Source organism: Epinephelus moara, chromosome 24 (genome assembly GCF_006386435.1).
Source record: "Epinephelus moara isolate mb chromosome 24, YSFRI_EMoa_1.0, whole genome shotgun sequence".
Taxonomy (NCBI): domain Eukaryota; kingdom Metazoa; phylum Chordata; class Actinopteri; order Perciformes; family Serranidae; genus Epinephelus; species Epinephelus moara.
Genome location: NC_065529.1, coordinates 42,462,326 through 42,484,009, shown reverse-complemented (window position 1 = coordinate 42,484,009; position 21,684 = coordinate 42,462,326). Strand labels below are relative to the sequence as shown.

Genomic DNA, 21,684 nt, shown 5'->3' with positions numbered 1-21,684 from the left:
CAATTATAAATCCAAAATGACATATTCAACTAAAAAGCCAGGCTTAAAAAGTAGGTCTTGAGTTTGCTTTTAAAAACATCAACATTCTCTGTGGCCCTCATGTCTTCAGGCAGTACCCACAACTCAGTACAAAGAACAATACAAAACACAAAAGATATAATAAAAATGTAATAACAGCATCTGATTAATAATTATTTAATATAGAAGTTATATAAGTTTGTGTTATATCATTTTAATAGTAGTCCTTTAAACACCAGCAGAAATAATGTACATTAAAAAAAGATGTTGTAGATTTGTACTCAGTTACCTACCCAATTTGTACTTATACTATTATCTTACATGCGATATAGTAAACAAGTCATATCGGTACAATAAGTATATCTTACATATATGTATACGTATATCATACAAAAAATCCTAACAGTTCTTAATACCCATTTTTACTTTCAAGTTATTTATCATATGCATAACAATGATGGAGACACAAAATAGTGCAGAAGTCCAAATGTAGAGATAAAATTTAATAAAATAAAAATGCAGATAGAGCACTTTATAGTAATTGCAAAGTTAATGAACTACAAAATCTCTTCAGTTTCTACTCACCCACTGTCCTCTGAATACGAACTTCTCCCATCAGGAAGAAGATTTTGTATACCAAAGTGCAAAACAAACCGCCTCAAATTATCATTTGTTCCAGCCTCCATTAAGCTGTTGAACAATGTTAAAAACTAGTGCAATAGAGCAACGAGCAATGTGCATTAAACACGCGGCACTTTAGCACTCTGCACTTTTTCTTGCACTTTAGACATCTCTGTATGTTTCTGTGTTGTGATTGTTAAATGTAGTCCATGTCTGTTTTATGTGATAGAACTGTCATTGTGATGATGTGTCCCTGTGATGATGTTTTTATCTTGTCCTGTGAAGCAATGAAATGTAGCACTGTGCCCAAGATGAATTTCCCTTAGGGGACAATAAAGTTTACCTTACCTTACCTTACACCGTAAGCAAAAAATGTAGTAATGTATATGCGCAATGGGTAAAGTAAAGATATGTAAAGTTAAGATGACATAACAAATAAGAGGTAAATAATGAAGATTTTAAAGCTATGTTTTGACACAGGGCCTGTGTCATGCAGGATAATTGTTCTTTCACCTATCATAATTAAGGGTACATATTCACACACAAACTTAATCATAGTAAGACAAACCAAAATGCACAGTTAACCTAGGTTTTGTTAGGCCCCTGAGGGTTCAGAGCACAAGGAGCACTTTGACCTGTTGGTAATATTATGTTTTGGTAAAATCTTGATCTGTAGTCTAAGTACACCCCTTCAATATATTACATCACATGACTACATTTTATACTAGATTTTGTAAACAGACTGATTTGCTCTCATCCAGCCACGAGCATTAGTGAGGTCCAACACTGATGTTGGGCATGAAGGCCTGACTCACAGTGCCTGTTGATCACAAAGATGCTGGATTGAGAGGAACAGGGTGTCTGTAAACTTATAGACATGTAGTGTATAAGTTTATTGTTATGCTCCAAAAACACCAAGGTGAATGTATATGTAAAAACTGTGAAAACTTGGCACTTCAGAGGGAAATCACTCCCATCAGGTGTCATTAGCCCTCTTCAGCCTGCAGGGGGTGCTGTCGTCAGGGAAACGCTGACCGCAGTCTCGCGTCATCACGTCCGGTATCGCGGTGTCTGCGCCGACATTTCGTGCAGCAGCAGCCTACAGAGAGAAGAGGGAGAAGAAAAGAGCTCCGTTCATGAGTTAAATCTCAGTGTGTTTGTTGACAAATATCTCGGTAAGAATCCAACAGCGGCAGCCCGCTCAGTAACGCACTCACACCGGCTGCCCGAGCACGAGAGGAGCCGTTAAAAGCACGCATCCTGCTCGCGGCTCCGCTCCAATACACACACACAAAGCAGGGTTCACAACCAGCTAGGTGGCTAACGAAGCGTTAGCTGTGCTAAACTAGCTCCATTCAATATTTCTGCTGGGGAGTTAGCTAGGTAGATATGACTGGTAGGATATCACTGTAGAGGTGTCGTGTCGGATATTAAGTATAATTACTGCTTGTTTAAAATGTTAGGCAGGTTTGTTTTTGTCTTTTCCAAGGTCTCACCCGGAGCTGCTAACCTGCCGTTAGCTAGCTAACAACTCGATTGTAATGTCTGCTTGTATTTTTAATGATGGGTTAGCCCGTGTTGTAGTTTATTCACTGTATGTATGATGAGGAAGGAGGAGGTGTGTGAGTTTGGGCTCTGAACAGTTTTGTGTGTAGCTCATTGATTGACCGTGAGCGCAAGTCTGACTGACAGTCTGGATTAAGATGAGTTTGTTTTCTCTACACTACCAGCTAACAGATGAAGCTCTTGTTTTACAGACACGGATTCTGCAAAAGTAATGTCTGTTTGTTATAAACAGGTTTATGAAATTCAAATGGTCTTAGTAGATGAACTCAGTCATGACAGAAGACAGTGCTTCAGTACTCACCAGAGGGAGCACTAGGAAAGTAATGACACAATAAGATAATGGATTTAAAACCCACATTTTGCACCAAAATGCAAACGTATTTCTGTAATTTCATTTTAACTACTAGAGAAAGATTTACAAACGGGCAAGGCCGATATATTGCCAGATTTTGGCCCATTGCAGTAATGCCAGTATTGGCATATATATCAGCCAAAGAAATGAATAAAAATAATAAAATTAAAGCACAGACATAGTTTGCCAACCAGATAGTAGTGATTTGTTTATTTCTAATAACTTATATGTTATTCGGTAAAAATAAAAAAAATAAGGGAACCGTACTACAATCTTTATTTATGGTGTAGGCAAGTAAAGAAAACTAATACATATTTTTCGAACTCTCCAATATGCATATCCAGTGTCCTGCTTCTCACTAGTTCAGTCGACCCTGTCAATCTGTAATTAAATTGTAACATAAACTATTTAGTTGATAAAAGAATAATGCTGCATATTTTACTCAGTCTGACAGTCTAACATGATGTTAGGTTTCTCCTTTAATTCCTATTTGCCCATATGCTAAAAGTTGGGGGTTTTGTCGGATATTCAGACTATGAACCGTTTACATGAATGAAAACTGAAAATGTGTGGAGACTATTGGTTTGATGATTGCCATGTTTTCTGGTTGACAAAGTAATTTCTTCCTTTTTTTAACTTAAAGTGCATTTACCCAGGTCCAACCTCATCAGATCATGAGTTATGTAAAAAAAAAAAAAATGGGGGTTTATTTAAACACATGACTGACATTGCTTGAATATTTATGTAATGAGATGAGTATTTGACATGGGCGGTAGTTAAATCAGTGAGTGATACTTCATATGGTGAATTTGTGTGGAAAAGGAGAAACATTTCTGTAGAACGTTGTGTGCAGGTTAGTTTTGTTCTGAACAAGCAAAACCAGAGATTGGTCACTTCTGAAGTGGATGGATATGGTCCGGGGCACCCAGCTACAATTAAAGGTTTAATAAAGTGCAGCCAAAGGCTGTGTGTTCCCGACCTTATGATTGCAGATATTGTCCAGTCTTCCTCTGTGTTTAGATTTGATCTCCTGGGTGGTTGATGTGTGGAGATTCCCACATCATTGTTCCAAAATAGATTCAGTCTTTGTGTTTCAGTTATTTAGTCCATGGATGAAGTTCCACTCGTTCAGTATTGTTCAGTTTGCTGTGTTTTGAGGTTGATGACAACGTGGACAGCTGTGTGTTCCAGCTTCAGACTGAGAAACAAAGGCAGTGTTTTGCTCTTTAATCCTGAATTTGCTGTACTGAAAACTTCTTTCTGATTTCCTGGCTGTTTTGATGGAGGTTGTATTCTGTCTCAGCTCTCTTTTGTATCCTGGCTCATGTGAGTGCAATCTGCAGCTTCAGTTGAACCTTCCTCCTCTCTCTGGATGCTCTGGTCATGTCTGATATTAGCTGTTGCTGTTTCCTCTCCTGCTGTGTTTTATCCTCTTGCTGCTGTTGATGTTTCACGCAGACTGGTTGCAGAAGTAACATGAGGAATGAATGTTCAGTTTGAAAATCTATAAAAAGTCAATATTGAAGAAGCATTAGGAGAACTTGCAGCTCATGTGTCAGTGTTGTGACTTGTCTGTGCTGAGACTGAGCACTAAATTCATTGATGATGATGACGATAAGTTTGATGTTTGGTATTGTGTTAAAAAGCTGTGGTGAGCTGCAGGTTGCAGCCTTACACCCAGACCAGGATTTTGAAAAGTTTGTGTTTTCAGCATTTTTCCACCAGCGATTTTATGGGCTGATTAAAATGTCAGAATTTAGTGAGATGTTGGACAGTCCTGGGTCACAGTCAGTTTGAGCACAGAAACCTGAAGATGTGTGTGAGGATTCAGTCAGAGGATTTAAAGGCAGTGAGCGTTGCTCCACCTGCTGTTGCTCAGATGGTAATGTTTTTAAATTGTTGCTCTGCACTTCCCTTCTGTTCGCTTTCTCTTCTGATCGGCTGCTTTCTTTGGTGCTGTGCTGTCAATCAGTTGCTGATGTTGCTCTGGTTTATGTAATACTAATGTTGCTCTGGTTTAATGCTAATGTTGCTCTGGTTGACATGATGCTAATGTTGCTCTGGTTTACATGTACCTGACATTGCTGTCGTTAAAATGTTGGTGACTTTGCTCGTATTGCTCTGGTTGATAAGTTACTGCTTTTTTCCTGTTATTGAGTTGTTGACAATGTATTGCGATTTGCTGGTTGACATGTTGCTTGTGTTCTACAACCAGTTGCTTAAGAGCTGCCTGCTGATTTGGTGCTGCTTGAGGATTCAGGATGTGTAAGGATCAGTCCTGCTTACCTGGGTGTTGTTGTTGGTTGCAGGGTTGGTACTTGGTATTTGCGGGTGGTTGCTGGGTGGTTGTAGCTCAGCATGTCCCATCTTAAGTTCAGTGCCTTTCTTGTTCCTTGTGACAGTTTGAGTCAAGTTTGATATTTGATGTACACTGCGAGCTCTAGTCATGATGGGTTTTGGTTTTGGACAGGTGTGTCTCAGGTAGGAAAGCTGCTGCAGTCTGACTTCTAAGATTTGTTTCACTGCTGCTTCTTTTCAAGGGCTGTTGTGATTCTTGAGTTTTATAGTTATTTTCTGTCATGTTGAGGTGAAAGAGGACCTTTTAGAATTAAGACTGAAACCAAACAACACACAATGCTTGAGACTGAGTTAAGCCTAGTTCACATTACACGATTTTCACCGCGATTTTGATGCCGCAGAGGATCTTGAGAGCCACCTTGGGTCGGAGGTGAGTAGGCAGGTAGTCTGCCACGACGAGTCCTTGTGTGTGAACAAGCCTACGAGCAAGTCGCCCCCTGATCTGCGACTGGGACTGGATATCTGGCATGCTAGAAAACTGTAGAAGTGTGACACGACTGACAAAGAGCATCAGCCAATGAGAGGCAGGATACGTAACACGTTAGCACGCAGGAGGACGGAAGAAATGTGAGGAGGACAAGCCGCAGGGTTGCCAGGTCCGCTTGTTAGCCGTAGGGCTGGGCGGTATGGCCTAAAATCAATATCATGGTATTATTTTGGGGGGATGCGGTGACAGTATGATATCGGGGCATCGTCTTCTCTCTTTTTTTACACCTTAAACAAAACAATTTAAAAAGCCATACAAGCCTAGGATGGAAACTATTTATCGTCAGAAGTGAAACAGTTGCTAATCCATCTATTATTGTGTATAAGACGTTATATAGTATGTATAAACGTTAGAGGGCCGGCGGCACAGCGTTATCTGGGGCTCTGTCGACAAGGGCTCGGTGGACAAATCTTGTGATGTGCACACACAGGTCGTAACGCAGTTGGCGAGACTCCTGATGACAGAATCACACGTCGCCAGGTATGAACACTCGAAAGATTACGATAGTCTCCGCGACGCCAAATCGGGGTGAAAATCATGGAATGTGAACTAGCCTTAAGTTAGAGCCAGTTATTCACACTGATTAAGGAGAATCTGCTGAAAACACTGAACCTTACTGCCAATTTGTTCTGTGAAAAGATTAATTATATCAAGATGTTTTAAACAGGGATGTTTGTTTTTCTGACCTGTTCACCAGGTTTCAGTTACCTGAAGTCTGTTTAACAGTAAACTATACGCACAGCTTAGTTGCATTGGTGAGTTGCAAGTTGCATGAGATTCCTGAAGGTTTACTGTTGCACAACATATCTCAGACTACCAGCAACATCGTTGTGCACTGCATGCTCGTAGTAGTAGAGTCAAAAATGTACACAACTTCGTGGTTATATATAAGGGTTGATACACAGAGCAACTCTATTGACATTTAAGCTCTCTGGTAATATTTCAACAAATTGGGTTGTGTGTCATGTTGTCATTTCATCACCTGCTTCAAGTTACACAACCTGCCAATTTCACCTTTGGGAATGGGGTCACAGACACTCTTAAGACAATCTGACAAGCACTTAGTTTGAAGCACAAGTGAAGCAAATAAGTTGCATCAGGAACTTACTTTTGTAAGATTGGAATTAGGCCAAGCTGTTTTACAAAAACACTAAAGGGAAAGGGTTTATCCATAATGAAGAATGAGGTGTGTCAAAGGCCTGCATAAACTTAACACTTGCTGGATCAAATGGAAATGGTGTGAGTTGTCAATCAGATCAATCAGACCTCACTGAGAGGAGTTACAGAATGTGATGTTGTCCTGTTGCATGCTTGTTTCAGATAAAGGAAACTGGTTCAAATAGTTAGTAAGCAAAATCCTGGCCAGACTCAGCAATGACTAATGTCACAGATGGCAAATGTTTTAGTCAGTGCCATTCCTGTATTGTTTGCCATGTATTTCTTTTAAGACACTTGGAAAATTAATGAATAGTAGAGCTATGTTAATGCTTAAGATTGCTTCTGCTGGGGTTTAATAAAAAGTCTGATGTGCGTGCAGCATGATCTCTAATTTCCAGACCTGAAACAAGTTTATCAAACTTATTGAGAGCTGCGTATGGATGGAGACTGTGCGAGTTTTTTGCTAGTTTCCTGCAAATGTTGCTAATTTTTCACCCTATCCCCCAAAACCCTTCCAAATACCACTGGTTTCCAAATGTCAGGGCCCAAAAATGGGTGCATTAATTTTACAAAAATGGTCTTTGGGTTTTTCTGAAGAAACTGAAATGTAAGCAGTGTTGGCTAAGCTTTTATTAGCCTATGAAGTCAGATCTGAGTTTCCTGAGGAAACATCTGGAAGCCACTGGTCTCCTTTTTTCTGCTCTTCATCTGACGGTAGTGTTGCTTTCTCCCCAGGTTGTAGGGCTGTTGTTTAGCAGTCAGTATGGCGGTAGTCATCAGGCTGCAGGGCCTGCCCATAGTGGCCGGCACCATGGACATCAGACACTTCTTCTCTGGCCTTACCATCCCTGACGGGGGAGTGCACATCGTGGGGGGTGAGCATGGCGAAGCCTTCATTGTCTTTGCCACTGATGAGGATGCTCGTCTGGGGATGATGCGTACAGGCGGGTCCATTAAAGGCTCCAAGGTGTCACTGTTGCTTAGCAGCAAGACAGAGATGCAGAACATGATTGAACTCAGCCGCCGCAGGTTTGAGGCTGGGGCAGGTGCTGTGGAGACGGCTGCAACTACAGCAGGAAATGCCAACCGACAAGCAGGCTCCACCCCTATACCCACAGTGCAGCCAGGGTCAGGGGGGAGAAGCAGTAGCCATGGAAACCAGGGTTTCGGTAACACCCCAGCCTCAGTGACGGTAGCAAGCTCATCTCAGGAGCCACCGAGCAACAAGACGGTGGCCAGTGTGGTACCCAGCTTCCCCAACAGCTACAGCTCTGCCCCCACCATCACCACAGCTCTGGCATCTCTCAATGCAGGTCCACCCATCCCTCCACTCCCCAGCATGCCTTCAATGCCCCCCATGCCCACGCTGCCCACAATTCCTGTTCCTCCGCCAGTGTCCTCCCTTCCCCCTGTACCTACTGTCTCCCCGCTGTCCCAAGGTCCTCCAGTGCCTCCTATGTCCCACCTCCCCCACATGTCCTCCCTGCCTCCCTTCAACCCCTCCCTACCTCCCCCAGGAGGACTTGGTTCTGGCCTCCCTCTTGGAACACCCAACCCCATGCTATTTAACCCTCTTTCCCCTCTGGCCTCTCTCGGCCTCCAGGCCCATATGAAGGCTGCTGCAGCTGCAGCTGCCGGAGCTGGAGTGGCCAGTCCCGATGAATTGTTTGTCCTTCTACAGAACCTCCCATTCTCCTGCTCAGAGATGGAGGTTAGGGAGTTTTTCAGGGGTTTGGGGGTGGAAGGGGCTCGCCTGCTGAGGGACGGGCAGGGTCGGCCAACTGGCAGGGCTGTGGTCAAGTTTTTCTCACCCCAGGACAGCTTCGAAGCTGTGAAGCGGGGAGGCGGCATGATGGGCCAAAGGTTCATTGAAATCACTCCGAGCTCTGAGCGGCAGTGGGCCAGCATAAATGACAGCATGATAGGCCATACTCACAATAGCAGCAAATCAAATAACAGCAATGAGTCACAGGACCAGCACCACCGCCGTGGTAACACTGGAGCAGGAGGCAGAGATCAGCGAGGAAGGTCACGATCTCCCCATAGGCAAGAATTCTGCGTCTACTTGAAGGGCCTTCCCTATGAGGCAGACAAGAAACAGATAAAGGAGTTCTTTAACAATCTGGCCATCATGGAGGACAGCATCTACATTGCCTATGGGCCCAATGGGCGAGCCACAGGTGAGGGCTTCCTTGAGTTCAAAACAGAACAGGACTACAAGACCGCTCTGGGTGCTCACATGCAGTACATGGGTTCCCGCTTCATCCAGGTCCACCCAATCAGCCGGAAGGGAATGCATGAAAAGATAGACACTATTCGCAAACGTGAAGCATCACAGGGTGATGGTAAGAACCAGGATGGCTTGAAAGTTCCCAGGAACTGTGCCCACATCACCAACATCCCTTACAACGTCTCCAAGAAGGATGTCCGTGCCTTTCTGGAGGGTGTGGGGCTTTACGAGGACACCCTGAAAGTTCTGACAGATAGCCACGGCAATGGTTTGGGGCAAGCTATCTTCCAGTTGAGGACCGAGGAAGATGCCCGCAAAGCTGAAAGACTGCATCGCCAAAAACTCAATGGCCGCGATGCCTTTGTCCACCTGGTCACCTTTGAGCAAATGAAGGAAATTGAAAGGAATCCTCCTCCCCAGAACAAGAGGGGCCAGCGCAACCTGAACCAGCAGAACCAAAATCAGAACCAGCACCAGCACCAGCAAGTCCAGCCCAGTCCCCAGCAACCCCAGATCAACCCATTTGCAGGGATTAGTGGGGAGGAGTTTAACTTTCTCAGAAATACCATGGGGAACCTCAACAGTGCCCCCTTTGTAACTCCATTCTCAGCACCAGGGAATGGACTGGCAGGCCCTCCTCCTCTCCCTCCTCTGGCAGCAGGGCTGGGGGACGTGAATCTGGGCGTAGCTCCTCCACTAGTTGCCGGACTTCCTGGAGCTCCAATCCTGGAGCCTCCAGGCTTTCGACCCGGGGCTGCAGGAGGAGCTCCATTCAGCCAGGATGGGCTGAGAGGGTTGGTGCCCTTTGACAATGCCAACAGAAAAGGAGGCGGAGGAGGACAGACCAGAGGAGGGGGGGGTAACAACAGTCAAGGACGTCAAGGGGGCGGGGCTACAGGTGGACAGCAGGTGTTTACTCCAGGAGCTGACGGTCTCCGTAACCAGCAGGCCCCTGGAGGATCTAACAATCCCAACAGTCAACGTGGTGCTGGTGGCCCGACAATTGTAAAGCTTCAGAACATGCCGTTTACTGTAACCGTTGATGAAATCATGGACTTCTTCTATGGGTACCAGGTGCTGCCAGGCTCAGTCTGCCTGCAGTTCAGTGAGAAGGGCCTCCCAACTGGTGAGGCAATGGTAGCCTTCCAGAACCACGAGGAGGCCACTGCCGCTGTCATGGACCTCAATGACCGACCTATTGGAGCACGCAAGGTAAAAATAAGCCTGGGTTAAAGCCCTGCCCAAAACAGTCTGACTCTAGAGAAAACAAGTTACACCAACCTGGATCAACTATCCAGGTGAAACAAAGCCAATATAAACCACCCCAATTCTGGATTCAAATTTTACAGACCAGCCTAGTATCGACCTTGCCCCTCTGCTGACTGTCAGTCATTACTAAAGCTCCTCCCCCTGTGTGTAGATAATGGCAGGTAAACCCTGCCCCCTTGCAGTCTGTCCAGTAGGGAGACTATGATCCAGACTTTGCCCTTTTCTGCAGCTTCTCCACTGACTGTGGTGACATGAACTGATGATGATGGTTATTATAATGATGATGATGATGATGTTGGCAGGATTTTGGTCCTTTTTTACCCTGTTTCCAATGCATCTCTTTGTCATGTCCGAAGTCGACATACTGAACATACACACCTGTTTTGTTGTTATGGTAAGATCATGAATATAATGGGGCAGACAAACATTGTTGCTATATGCGCTCAATTATGCTGTGCTGCTGTGGTTTACAATGTACATGCTCTGTTGCTCTGGTAATATCTTAACATGCTCTGTTGCTGTCTTAAAATGATGATGAAAAGCCACAGTATGTTGCTATGATAAAATGTTTATGCTTTGTTGCTATGGTAAAATGTGGTGCCATGGTAAAATCTTTACATGCCCTGTCGCTATGGTAAAATCTTTTCATCCTCTGTTGCTACATTAAAATGCTCACATGCTCTGTTGCTATGGTAAAACATGCTGTAGATGAAAAGCTTTCCTACCACAGTTAAGTGACGGTGCTCTTTTGCTATGGTAAAGTCTTTACATTTTCTGTCGCTATGGTAAAATGGTGATAAAAAGCTATGTTGCCATGATCAAATGTTTGTGCTCTGTTGCTATGGTGAAATGTTGACATGCCCTGTTGCTATGGTAAAAAAAATATACTGACATCAAGTTTTATTGCCCTTGTTAAAGACTGACACTCTGATGCTATGGTTAAATCTTGACAACTCTGAGCTGCGACCCTGCTCTGTTGCTATGTAGAGGATTTGGGATGCACACATTGCTGACTCATGTTTTATTTTGTAAATAATGATTTCTGGTCGCTGAATCTTTTTCCCTCTGTCACAAATGTTGCAGTGTTTGAACCATGCCAACCCCACCCCCTCCCTTTCTGCAGCACATGCTCAATAGGTGTTTAGAATGTGGAGCGAGATGAAGTCTGTAGCATTTTTAGTGTGGTAGCTTTTTGTTGAATGTATGTTTGATAATGTTTTTGGATGTTTCCAAGTCAAAGCTCATTTTTTGTTTCTATTGTCAGTGTGAACAAACTTGTATGAACGTATAACCATACATGATGTGGAGTCTCCTTTGCTTTAGCTAATAAAAGGACGTTCCTGATGCTCACCTGCGATCAGCTTTCTCTGACTGTCTGCTCTTCACTGTCTGAATGCAAGTCTGGCTTGGTTTTGTTTGGAGTACAGATGACCTTCTCGTCGACATCTTCACAGTGGCTTCCCCAGAAATGTTTCATAGGGGTGGCCAGATGGGGCCACTAAAAAGTCTTTGCCATGCCTGAATTTCAGGAATTTGCTGCTGTTGAAGTACAAAAGACAGTTTTAAAACTATGGAGAGTTGAGGAATCATATACTAATACACTTTAGTTTCTTATTTTTCAGTTAATGATACTATCTGATGTGCAGAGACTAATACCAGTACAGTTAACAACATGGGTTCCACAACCATTTGTTATTTAAAGTACTTTCTATTATTTAATGCTAGGGAATTCATTGCTCATCTAATAGACTGTAAAAGGACAACTATTCAGCTTTAATTTGGAGGAGTACGTTGATTGTAAGGAACAAAACATTTACTGGGAACAAACCTGAAGTTTAAGGGAGAGTAGTTGGTACCCATAGAACCAATGATCATTCAGATACCTTTGGGTGAGAGTTTAAGAGACCCCTTTGAAAATGACCAGTTGACCAATACCAGTTGTTTCCTCACTGAAATGTAGCCTAAATTTAAGGCATTATTTAGCCTGCTTCCCAACAAGCTGTGTGGACATGGTTGGTACCAATAGATGCCTTAGGTTGTCTAGTTTTCATAAGTTAGGCTGCTACTACCTTGATGCTATCTTAAAAAATGAGTGTGTCACAGCCTCAGAAAGGGTAATGTTAGCCTCGCGTCACCAGGCTCTTCACGTATGGCGAAGAGCCTGGTTTCCATTCACTCTGAATTTTGTCTGGATTCTGGTTCCGGTCTAGAGAGCGGATCCGGAATTCACCAAATTCACCAAAGTAAAATTTTAAATTCTGGCGCACCATTGATTTACAGTAAAAGAAAAAAGTTAACTTAATGGCTTGGGGCTTTTCTTGTAAATTATATTCTTGAATTTAAAAAGTTTAACCGCATTTTTATTAGCTTGGTGCCTTTACTTTGACAGAAAGGCACATCCGTCGAATTCCGCATCCTGTCTCTCTCACCCTGGTTCCAGTTCCTTACCAAAACGGCCACTAAACAGCCCCAGACTAGGTAATGCTGACCTCCAGTTATATTCAGCAGTGGGCAGGACAGCAATTGTAGCAAGGGAACTGTGCCCCCTATCATCCCCCCTTAGGGGCACCACTGCATCTTCAGTGTAATATGAGGTCCTTGAAGGAATATTTCACCCATAAAATGACCACTTAGATATCATTAACTTACAGCGTTACCCTAAATTCATAAAGAAAACTCTTCTTCTTACATGACTTCATGGTGAATGGAGAATCCTATAAAAGGTGATGTCTCTTCAAAATTAGAAGTAATCAGGTTCCAAGTTCAACAACAGAAAACTGTCAAAACAACTGTTTACAAACTTTCACATAGCTTGTGCAATGTAATACAAGTGTCATTTATCGAGTTTTATGCTCAGTAGCCTACATACCTATCATGCATTTTAGCTAAAACATTACAAGAAAAAAAACTGCCTGCTAGCAGAGTCTTGAGCGTACAACACGCACTTCAGAAATGTTGAAGCACTGACCATTTGACTGGACAAAGGAGACTTGGATTATACTGGACAGTAGGGCTGCAACTAATGAGTCAATTATTTTTTTGATTAGTCGACTAATCATTTTTTTGTTGAAAAATGTCAGTCTGTCTCTCCCAAACCCCCAAATTATGTCATCTAATGTTTCGTTCTCACGCCAAAGGGTTTTAGTTCACCATCATGGGAGAGTGTGTAAAGCTGCCAATATTTGAACATAAGAAGCCGCAATAAGAGTATTTTGGGTACTTTTATAGTACTTTTCTATGAAAAATTATTCAAACTGATTAGTCGACTACTAAAATAGTCACAGATTATTTTAATAGTCGATTAGTCATCGATTAGTCGACTAATAGTTGCAGCCCTACTGCACAGTGTGTGTGGGTTTGTAAACGGTTGTTTTAATGCTGTTGTTAAATGATGGCCTTATTTGGATTCTCCATTCCCTGTGGAGGAATATAAGAAAAACAAAGTTTGCTTCATAAATTCAGCGTCCTGCAGCTCTCAGCTGTGTCCTTGCCACAGCTGAGAGCTGCAGGGTTGCTAACAAGTTTTTTTTAGATCCCCTGCTTTCACGGTAGAAGTTTGTTTATGAACCACCTTTGTATTTCCTCGCAAAACTTTTATTATTCCTTCAAATTTCTTTGCACCCACTCCTGTTGTGGTTACATTGTGACTGTTGTTGAAACTTGGGCTTCCTCCAGATCTGTGGATCAGAGGCTATAATGCGCAAAGTATGGTGAGGCGATGCAAAGTACTGCAAGTGAAGGTAAAAGTAGTGCACTCTGACCTTTATGGGCCTCAAGAAAGTGCCCATATCGTAATGATCTGGTTTATGTAAACCTAGTTTAATATAATGATTTCAGAATATCGGTTTAATGTCCTCCATGTTTTATCCAAGAGGGATCCCTCATAGAGTCTCTCCTCATGCTTGACCGCCGAACAAAGTAAAAATCGGATAAGAGACATACGTATAGAACAGGTAACATAATATACCCCAGATGATAAGATATTCAAGTTTCAAACTCTGCATAACAGTCACAAATATCCGTCACAAACCGTATCACTAAGGTTTTGATATTAACGTTAATGGCCTAAATCTTGTGAGTCACTGCAGCTGCTCTCAGCCTCTGTGATGTGCTTCATGCTGCAGATTTGAAATAAAGCCTCAGTTAAGTCCACACAGTCTCTGCAGTCTCTTACATAAATGTTTAATACTGAACATAACACGCAGGAAGCATCAGTTGAACTAGTTTTATCAGAAGAGGGACCATCTTTCAGGATGTGGTTAAACTCCAAACAGGCACTATGGTAACCATGGTAAACTGGTTGTGCATGCAGTGTTGAAGTGTGTGTGAATCAAATGGATAAACAGGCTTTAATAAAGGCAACTGTACCCCTGTGTAGACACATGGTTGTTGGTGGAGATGATGGTGTCTGTGTTGTGGACCTGGTGTGGAGAGAAGGAATAAACACCCTGATGACAAACGTGGCCTCTGCAGAGGATGTGAGTGTGAACAGTTAGTGTGTGTGGATGGGTGTGTGCAGGACAGATATACTGACACTGAGCTATCGAGCATTCACCTGCTGTGGTTCCCCCCCTCGGACTGATCCCTAGACAAACAGAGAGAAGGCAGGACCTGCAGGTGAGTGATAGAAACAAAGGAATGACAGAAAAATGAACTCCCTTTTATCAACAACAATTTCAGATTCATCTTGAATCACTGTAGAGGATTACTTTTATTTACAAGTCTGACAGTATCACATGTGTAAGCTTGTTCCAGCTCTTTATTGAAGCTGTAAGATGATTCAAGCAGTTTTTCTGGGGAGGTGAATCAATAGAGGATGATGACGTCATGATGAAGTCAGAGACGGCTGAGGGAGGAGCTCAGTGTGTGTGTGTGGATGTGATTTACAGGGTTCTGTACATTATCCCCCTCCTCCTCCTCTTCTTTCTCAGGACTGTATTTCTGCTCTGGTCTCCCCTGCTCTGTTTCTCCTCTGTGATGTGACGCTCTGCTGCCCTTTCTGACTCCACTGTGGTTCTGCTGCTGCAAAGGATGAATAAACTGAAACTGTGTTGTTCTCTGCTCAGAGGCTGGATCACTGTGCTCAGTTTGATTTGTTCCTCCTCTCCTCTCTGTGGTCTAAGCTACATTTCTGAGATTTTGTTTTTTTCTCTGGCCATCTGAGTACAGCTCATTATTGTACACTGAGTGCTTTTTTTGCCTCAGCAACTGTACTTCCGGTTTGAGTATCTGTCCTTCAACATAAAAGCACATAATTTTACTTTTTAACCAGTTTCAAAGCTGGTGTGAAAGCTTATTCTTGGCCTTGAAAACAATAGTTTCTAGGGATGCACAACATTGGATCTTTTTCCATATCTGACTGATAACTAATACTGATAGCATTATTTTCTTGGCCTAATTGTTAGTGACTGTCAAGTGTCATCTGAAGTGAAATTAACATATTATGCATGCATACTCTTATCCTGATGGCCCCACAGCAGATGGAGACAAGAAATACAATGCTTTTCAATGTATGTAATGTTCATTCATTATTAAATTAAGAAGAAATATGCTGGCTGATTATGATAGTTCATTTGAAAGCTGATATTGGCTGATACTGATGACGTACTTGATATTATCAGCATGTTGGCTGATTCAGATATTTCATTTTAAAGCCACTATCGGACGATAATATTGTGCACACCTAATAGTTTCTTACTAAATGAATGAAATGAAGTAAACCACATTTTTTAATGCAAAGATTGTAAAGACTCTTAATGGGCTGACAGGTACCCAATCAGTGCTGAAACTGCATAACTAATAAATCTATTTATGCACAAATTGAATGTACAAACACAAGTGCTGGCCTTTATTCTATCATTAAACAACATTGCAAAGTTGATTTGATTTGATTGCTGTAGGAGTCACTTGCCAGAATAGGCCTAGTTCAGTATCAATTTTTGTTTGGCCAAAAGATTGGAAATATGTCATATTATTGCACTCACCTTATATCTGCTAAACAAAGCATGTTAATACACTGGAAATCCCAGAGACCTGCATGCTTCGGTCTCAATTTTTAGACAGGATAGAGCAATCTCAGTTACAATGAAGGACTTGTGGGATTGTGTATTTTAGTAAGGTGATTAACAAAGCAATCTGTATGATCCTTCTGTCTTTGGACCCTCTCTTTTCTTGACTTTGCGCTGTTCTCATTGTGTTACTGGCTTCATTGAACAGAGTGGGGATTTCTGGTACAACCTTAGTTATTTCCAAGGTGCATGCTAAAGGAAACAGTACTCTAACAATAAAGTTGTTGTTCATACTACAAGTGTTGCTTTAGTCTGACCTCTTCTTATTGGCTTTGTGGCTACTTAATCCAGAAGCTTGTGAAATAAATTGCAGCCATGCTGATATTTAAGATTGTTAGACTGCAGATTTTGTCTTAAAACTGTCTTTTACATATCTATTTTGTGTATTAACGGTCAAACGTGGAAAAGCACTTGCTACAAGCTGATTAAGTACAGTTTATCATGTTGTGTTGGATGGATTTGAAAGAATTTGCTGTGGTGCTACTTTTATTCTGAAAGAGCCAGGCCGGAAGTCTCTCTTATTGCTGCTGCTCACATCCTAAACGTTTGAACCCAGAGGGCGTGACTGACAGTTGTCTTGTCCAATCAAGACGCGGTTTTGTGGCTGCCTGTCCAATCAGAGCGTGGCATTTGTGGGTGCCGCTCCCTGTTAGGTGAAGCTGCAGGACGGAGTCCAACGGCTGTTTTTTTCCTCAGTTACAGTTAAAATACAAAGTTTAGCTGCAGTTAATCTTTATAAAAAGTTTGTCAGAGTGCTCAGGTAACGTTTAGTGTTCTCAAAGGTGTTTTCTTTGACGGAAAAGGTGTCGTTTCCTGTTCCGGACTGTGAGTAGTCTTTTCCTCCGCCCTGGTGTTTGCTCCCGTGGTCTGAAGAAGATAAAATATAACAGCTCTGATAAGGTGATTCACAAAGTTTATATTGACACAGTGCTGCGTATGTATGTGTGTGTGTGTGTGTGAGAGCGAGAGCGAGAAGTGGTGTGTGTTTACTGTGCTGGTTTAACTCTTGTTCCACTGCCTCAGTTAACCTCCACTCAGCGTCATGCTGGTGTTGCCTTCAGGTGCGGCTCGCTCAGTTCATTCAATCACAAACGACACGGTTAGTTCAGGTGCCTCAGGGGGTTATGGCGACATGGTAACTCTGGATTTGCGAAACTCTCGCCAGCTGCTTCAAAAGTATTCCTGTCTGGCAGTTTTAGGGTGTGACAACGCTGTGGGTAGTGTCTGGTTAGGGTTAGTCATCAAAGAGCAATTGGGTAACGGATTAGGGGAAGATAATGGTTTGAGTGAAAGTGATCACTTCATGGCCTGGAAGCTTTTACAGTTTTATGTCCAGTAAAAAGTCGGATGTGCTTGGGAGATTCAGGCAGAGGTTTGGGAAGAAAATATGACGTTTTGGTTGAGATGTGTCCAGTGGTGGATTGATACTAACTACATTTACTTAAGGACAAATTAAGGGTAGACTACTTGTACTGTACTTGAGTATTTCCATGTTTACTCCTTTACATTTACAATTTTTGTACTGTTCTGTAGTGAAAACAGTATGACTCCAGATTTGGAGATTTTGAATGTGTGTGATACACTGAAGGATGAAGTAAAACCACCCATTTGGCTTAATGGCTTTTATGTGGTGAGAAATTCTTAAGCTAAATAAACTATTTGAAACCTTAATGGATCACAAAACTGCTGCTCTGCAGCTCTGACACCATTAAAAGTGGTCGTTTTAGAGATTTGTGGTTCTCACAGAACAGCCATGCCACAAATTAGGGATGCACAATATTGGATTTTTTGTTGATATCCAGTATGCTGATATATAACTACTGAGTAGGCCGATAACCAATACTGATATTTATATCTACTTTTTTACCCACCTAATTTTAGAGATCATCAAGTCTCTTCTATAGTGGAATTAACATCATATTATGCATGCATACTCTTATCATGATGGCCCACCAGCAGATGAAGACATGAAATACAATACTTTTTAATGCATGTAGTATTCATTCATTGTGTAAAATAAGAAAAAGCAAGTTGGTCAATTCTGATATTTCGTTTTAAAGCCAGTATTGTCTGACACCAATGATGTACAGATATTATTGTGCATCCCGACCACAAACACATTATGCTTATGGAATATGTTGCATTGCTGTAGATTAAACTACCCAACAGTAAATAAAGGAGTTAAAAATAGCACATTAAACACCTACAGCAGTAAAATGTAACATACACATTAATGCAGCAGGAATATTAATCCAAAAACATCATATATAATAGGAAAACACTGACAGGGAGCTTTTTACTTAGTAAATTCTCCTAATAATACTTAAATACCTTTTACTAAAGTTAGGTTACGAATGCAGGACTCATACTTTTCATGGGCTATTTCAACACTGAGTTATTGTGCTTTTATTTAAGGGATGGGTCTGAATACTACACACTGGGTATACACTGGGTGTGTCATTAAATTTTCTGTATTCTGGTGCCTATATTGATGGTTGTGTTTACATCAGACAGTGGTGGAAAAAGTATTCAAGTCATTTACTTAAGCAAAAGTAGCCATACCACTGTATTAAAATACTCCCTCCAAGCAAAAGTCCTGCAGTCAGTATTATTTTTGTAAGTATGAAAATATAAGCAATAAATGTACTTTAAGTACTAGAAGGAAAAGTACTCATTAGGCAGAATAGCCCCTGTCAGTGTTAAACTATTGAATTATTATCAAGTAATCATTGTTAAAGTGTTTGTTAGCATTACTTCAATTTTGTAGTCGGTCGAAGTGTAGCTTATTTTATCTGTAAGGTAATTTAATCTGTAACAATGCATCATATTTAATGAACTGATCATATGTTTCATAAGTAAAACCTAAATTTGACAACAAAGTAATAACTGTAGCTGCTAAATAAATATAATGGAATACAAATTACAGTATTTGCCTCTGATACGCAAGTACAAGTATCAAATTTCTAAAAATAGAAATACTCAGGTTTCAGCTGCTCCTATGTGAGGAGTTTCTGCTTTTCACAGTTTGTTTGAAGACATCACTTGGACTGTTGCTGTTCTTAAAGAAAATAATTTCCAGGTTAATAAAAAACAAAGGGGGGGAAGAGCGACTGTGATCTCACAGAAATGAAACTCAGAGCAGGTGCTCCTGATGCAGAAGTAGGTATTAGAATTTTTAATAAGGAAGACAATGACTTCCCCACTCCCTAGCTAAAGTTCTAAAGATATTGTACTTTGGTAAAGTACAAAAGTCTTCAGCAATGTTGTTACATAGACCAACAAGTATTAACTGCAGTAATCAACAGATTTATCAATAATCCTAATCAAAATAACAATTAGTCGAAGCCCTGAAGTCTTTATCTACAAAACAGTTGCTCCCTCTGTTCCTACATGTTGTCAGCAGTAGTATTCAGATGTTTGTGAAAATAGAAAAACAACAATTTAAAAAAACACTGTTACAAAATAAAAGAACGTTAAAAAAGTATTATCGGCAACATGTACTTGATTTATAAAAATAAAACTTTAAAACCTTATGGAGGCAAAACTGGCTCAGTCAGTCTTACATCATTATGTATTTTACTATTAGATGAGTAGTACTGATGCATCACTATGTAAACAGTATTTTAGTGATGTGGCTGGCTGTGACAGAAATTATTTTATCCATTTAACATGCAGTTGGGTGGTTTAATTTACTATATAACGGTGAGTTTTATTTGATTTGCTCATTGTAAGTTTTTAAAATCTCCAAGTGCAAAGTGACAAGTGGCTGTAGCCGATGAAAACATGACGTGGAGTATGTGGAGACGTGTTTCAGTCTGAAATGTAGTGGGGTTTAAAGTGCAAGTTCATAACTTGCTTTTCATTTTGGCATAATGACAGTGACTGACCACATCTCCTTTATAGAGTTTATGCACAACAACATGTTACAGAGGGCCCAGCCCCAGTTTATAAGGCTTCAGCTGTGGCTCAGTCTGTTTGTTCAATGTCTGTTGGAGGATCAGGTCCCTCCTTTGCATGTGGAGAAGGTTCATTTATACAGTCGTACAGTGTTATCTCAGCACAGTGTCACAGAGAGCTTGTGTGACACATCGTAAAGTAAAGTGCACTTCATGTAAAAGAACAAGATAAGTAGATCACAGTTGGAGGAACCTGTCAGCAGAACTCCTGTGACTCCACATGGTCATTTACAAACGACTCTATATGACTCTCTGTCTGAGGTGCAGTTGTCAGTGAAGTAACCGTGACAGGAACTGTCTTAATGCAGATCAATGACATCAGTTTTGAATCGATTACCAGAAAAGTTACAGATGAATTTTCTGTTGTACTGAATCCTGAACTTGAGGTCTCTCTCTGTCCCCCTTCAGATGACGGACTGTATCAGTAAAGTGGAGCTGAGCGTCTCCTGCACTGACCTGCTGGATAAAGATGTCGGATCCAAGTCTGATCCTCTGTGTGTGCTGCTGCAGAAGGCAGGAGACAAATGGACCGAGGTAAATTCACATTAAAGGATCTTTGTTTTATTGTACTTTTAACTATATGTGAGATGAATGAAACAAACCGTCCCTTCTCTCTGTGTGTCAGCTGGGTCGTACTGAACATCTGATAAACACCTCCAGCCCGTCCTTCAGTCAGCGTCTCAGGCTGGATTATCACTTTGAGACGGTGCAGAATCTGAAGCTGGGGGTCTACGACATTGACAACGCCAGCAAAGACCTGGGCGATGATGACTACCTGGGAGGGGTTGAGCTAACGCTGGGACAGGTACACACCATACCAGACCATTAAAAACTCACACTAGGCTCAGTAGAAATAAACTTCAGTTTTCGTTGACTTTGGTTCAGTGGAAAGAGATGGGTAGATCCATCCAAGTGTGTGAGCTCTTCAGGCTGCACTGTTATTCTTGTCAAACATTCATAATACGCTACTGTTGGTTTTACTGGTTTGGAGACACAGGACCTTATGCTGCAATATTCTCCCAAATTTCTTACTTCTTCTCTTAATTTTCTGTTAAGAGAAAAAATAAGAGAAGTCAACTCTAGATGCAGTTAACATCCTTAACCATCCAAATCCACTCTTACCCAGGTGTGCTGAGTGATGAATCCCACTTCATCATAAGTCGCCTATTAGCATAGGTAACACCCCCTAAACACTAGATAAAGGCAGGTGTGGTGCTGTGTGCAAAGACTCTGTCACATGCCCAAATATTAATTGGGCATATTAATTTTCTACTTAACTGACTAAAGGTTTCAGCTACACTTGTACATTTTGGTTTGTTTGCAAAATTTTAATTTGTGAATTAACTAGTAACTAAAGTTATCAAACAATCACAGTGGAGTAAAAAATGCAATATTTCCCTCTGCAGCGTAGTGGAGAAGTAGACGTGGGAAAAGATTAAAATAATCAAGTAAAGTAAAAGTACCTCAAATTTAGCAGAGCATGCAAAGACACGCTGTAACTGAAATTACAGTAATTCAGATCAATGGATGAAGTACAGTAGTATTTCTTTAGCCTTGAAATAATTATAATTAGGCTGCTCTGAAGCATAATCTTAGTTTGA

General features: G+C 41.5%; 1 protein-coding gene across 4 annotated transcripts in view; it reads left to right on the top strand.

Moving 5' to 3' along the window:
• Positions 1 to 1,691: 1,691 nt before the first annotated feature.
• Positions 1,692 to 21,684, top strand: part of cpne1 (copine I) — a 29,301-nt gene continuing 9,308 nt past the window's right edge. Inside the window, exons 1-3 of one of the 4 annotated variants that reach the window (XM_050039482.1) lie at positions 1,692 to 1,814; positions 20,492 to 20,617; positions 20,709 to 20,888. In XM_050039482.1, coding sequence (XP_049895439.1) covers positions 20,492 to 20,617; positions 20,709 to 20,888 — 306 coding nt within the window. In that variant the 5' untranslated portion in view covers positions 1,692 to 1,814. Of the gene's footprint in view, positions 1,815 to 7,295; positions 11,410 to 16,752; positions 17,028 to 20,491; positions 20,618 to 20,708; positions 20,889 to 21,684 lie in introns of those variants that run through there. The other 3 variants (XM_050039483.1, XM_050039481.1, XM_050039480.1) reach the window with 3 other exon arrangements.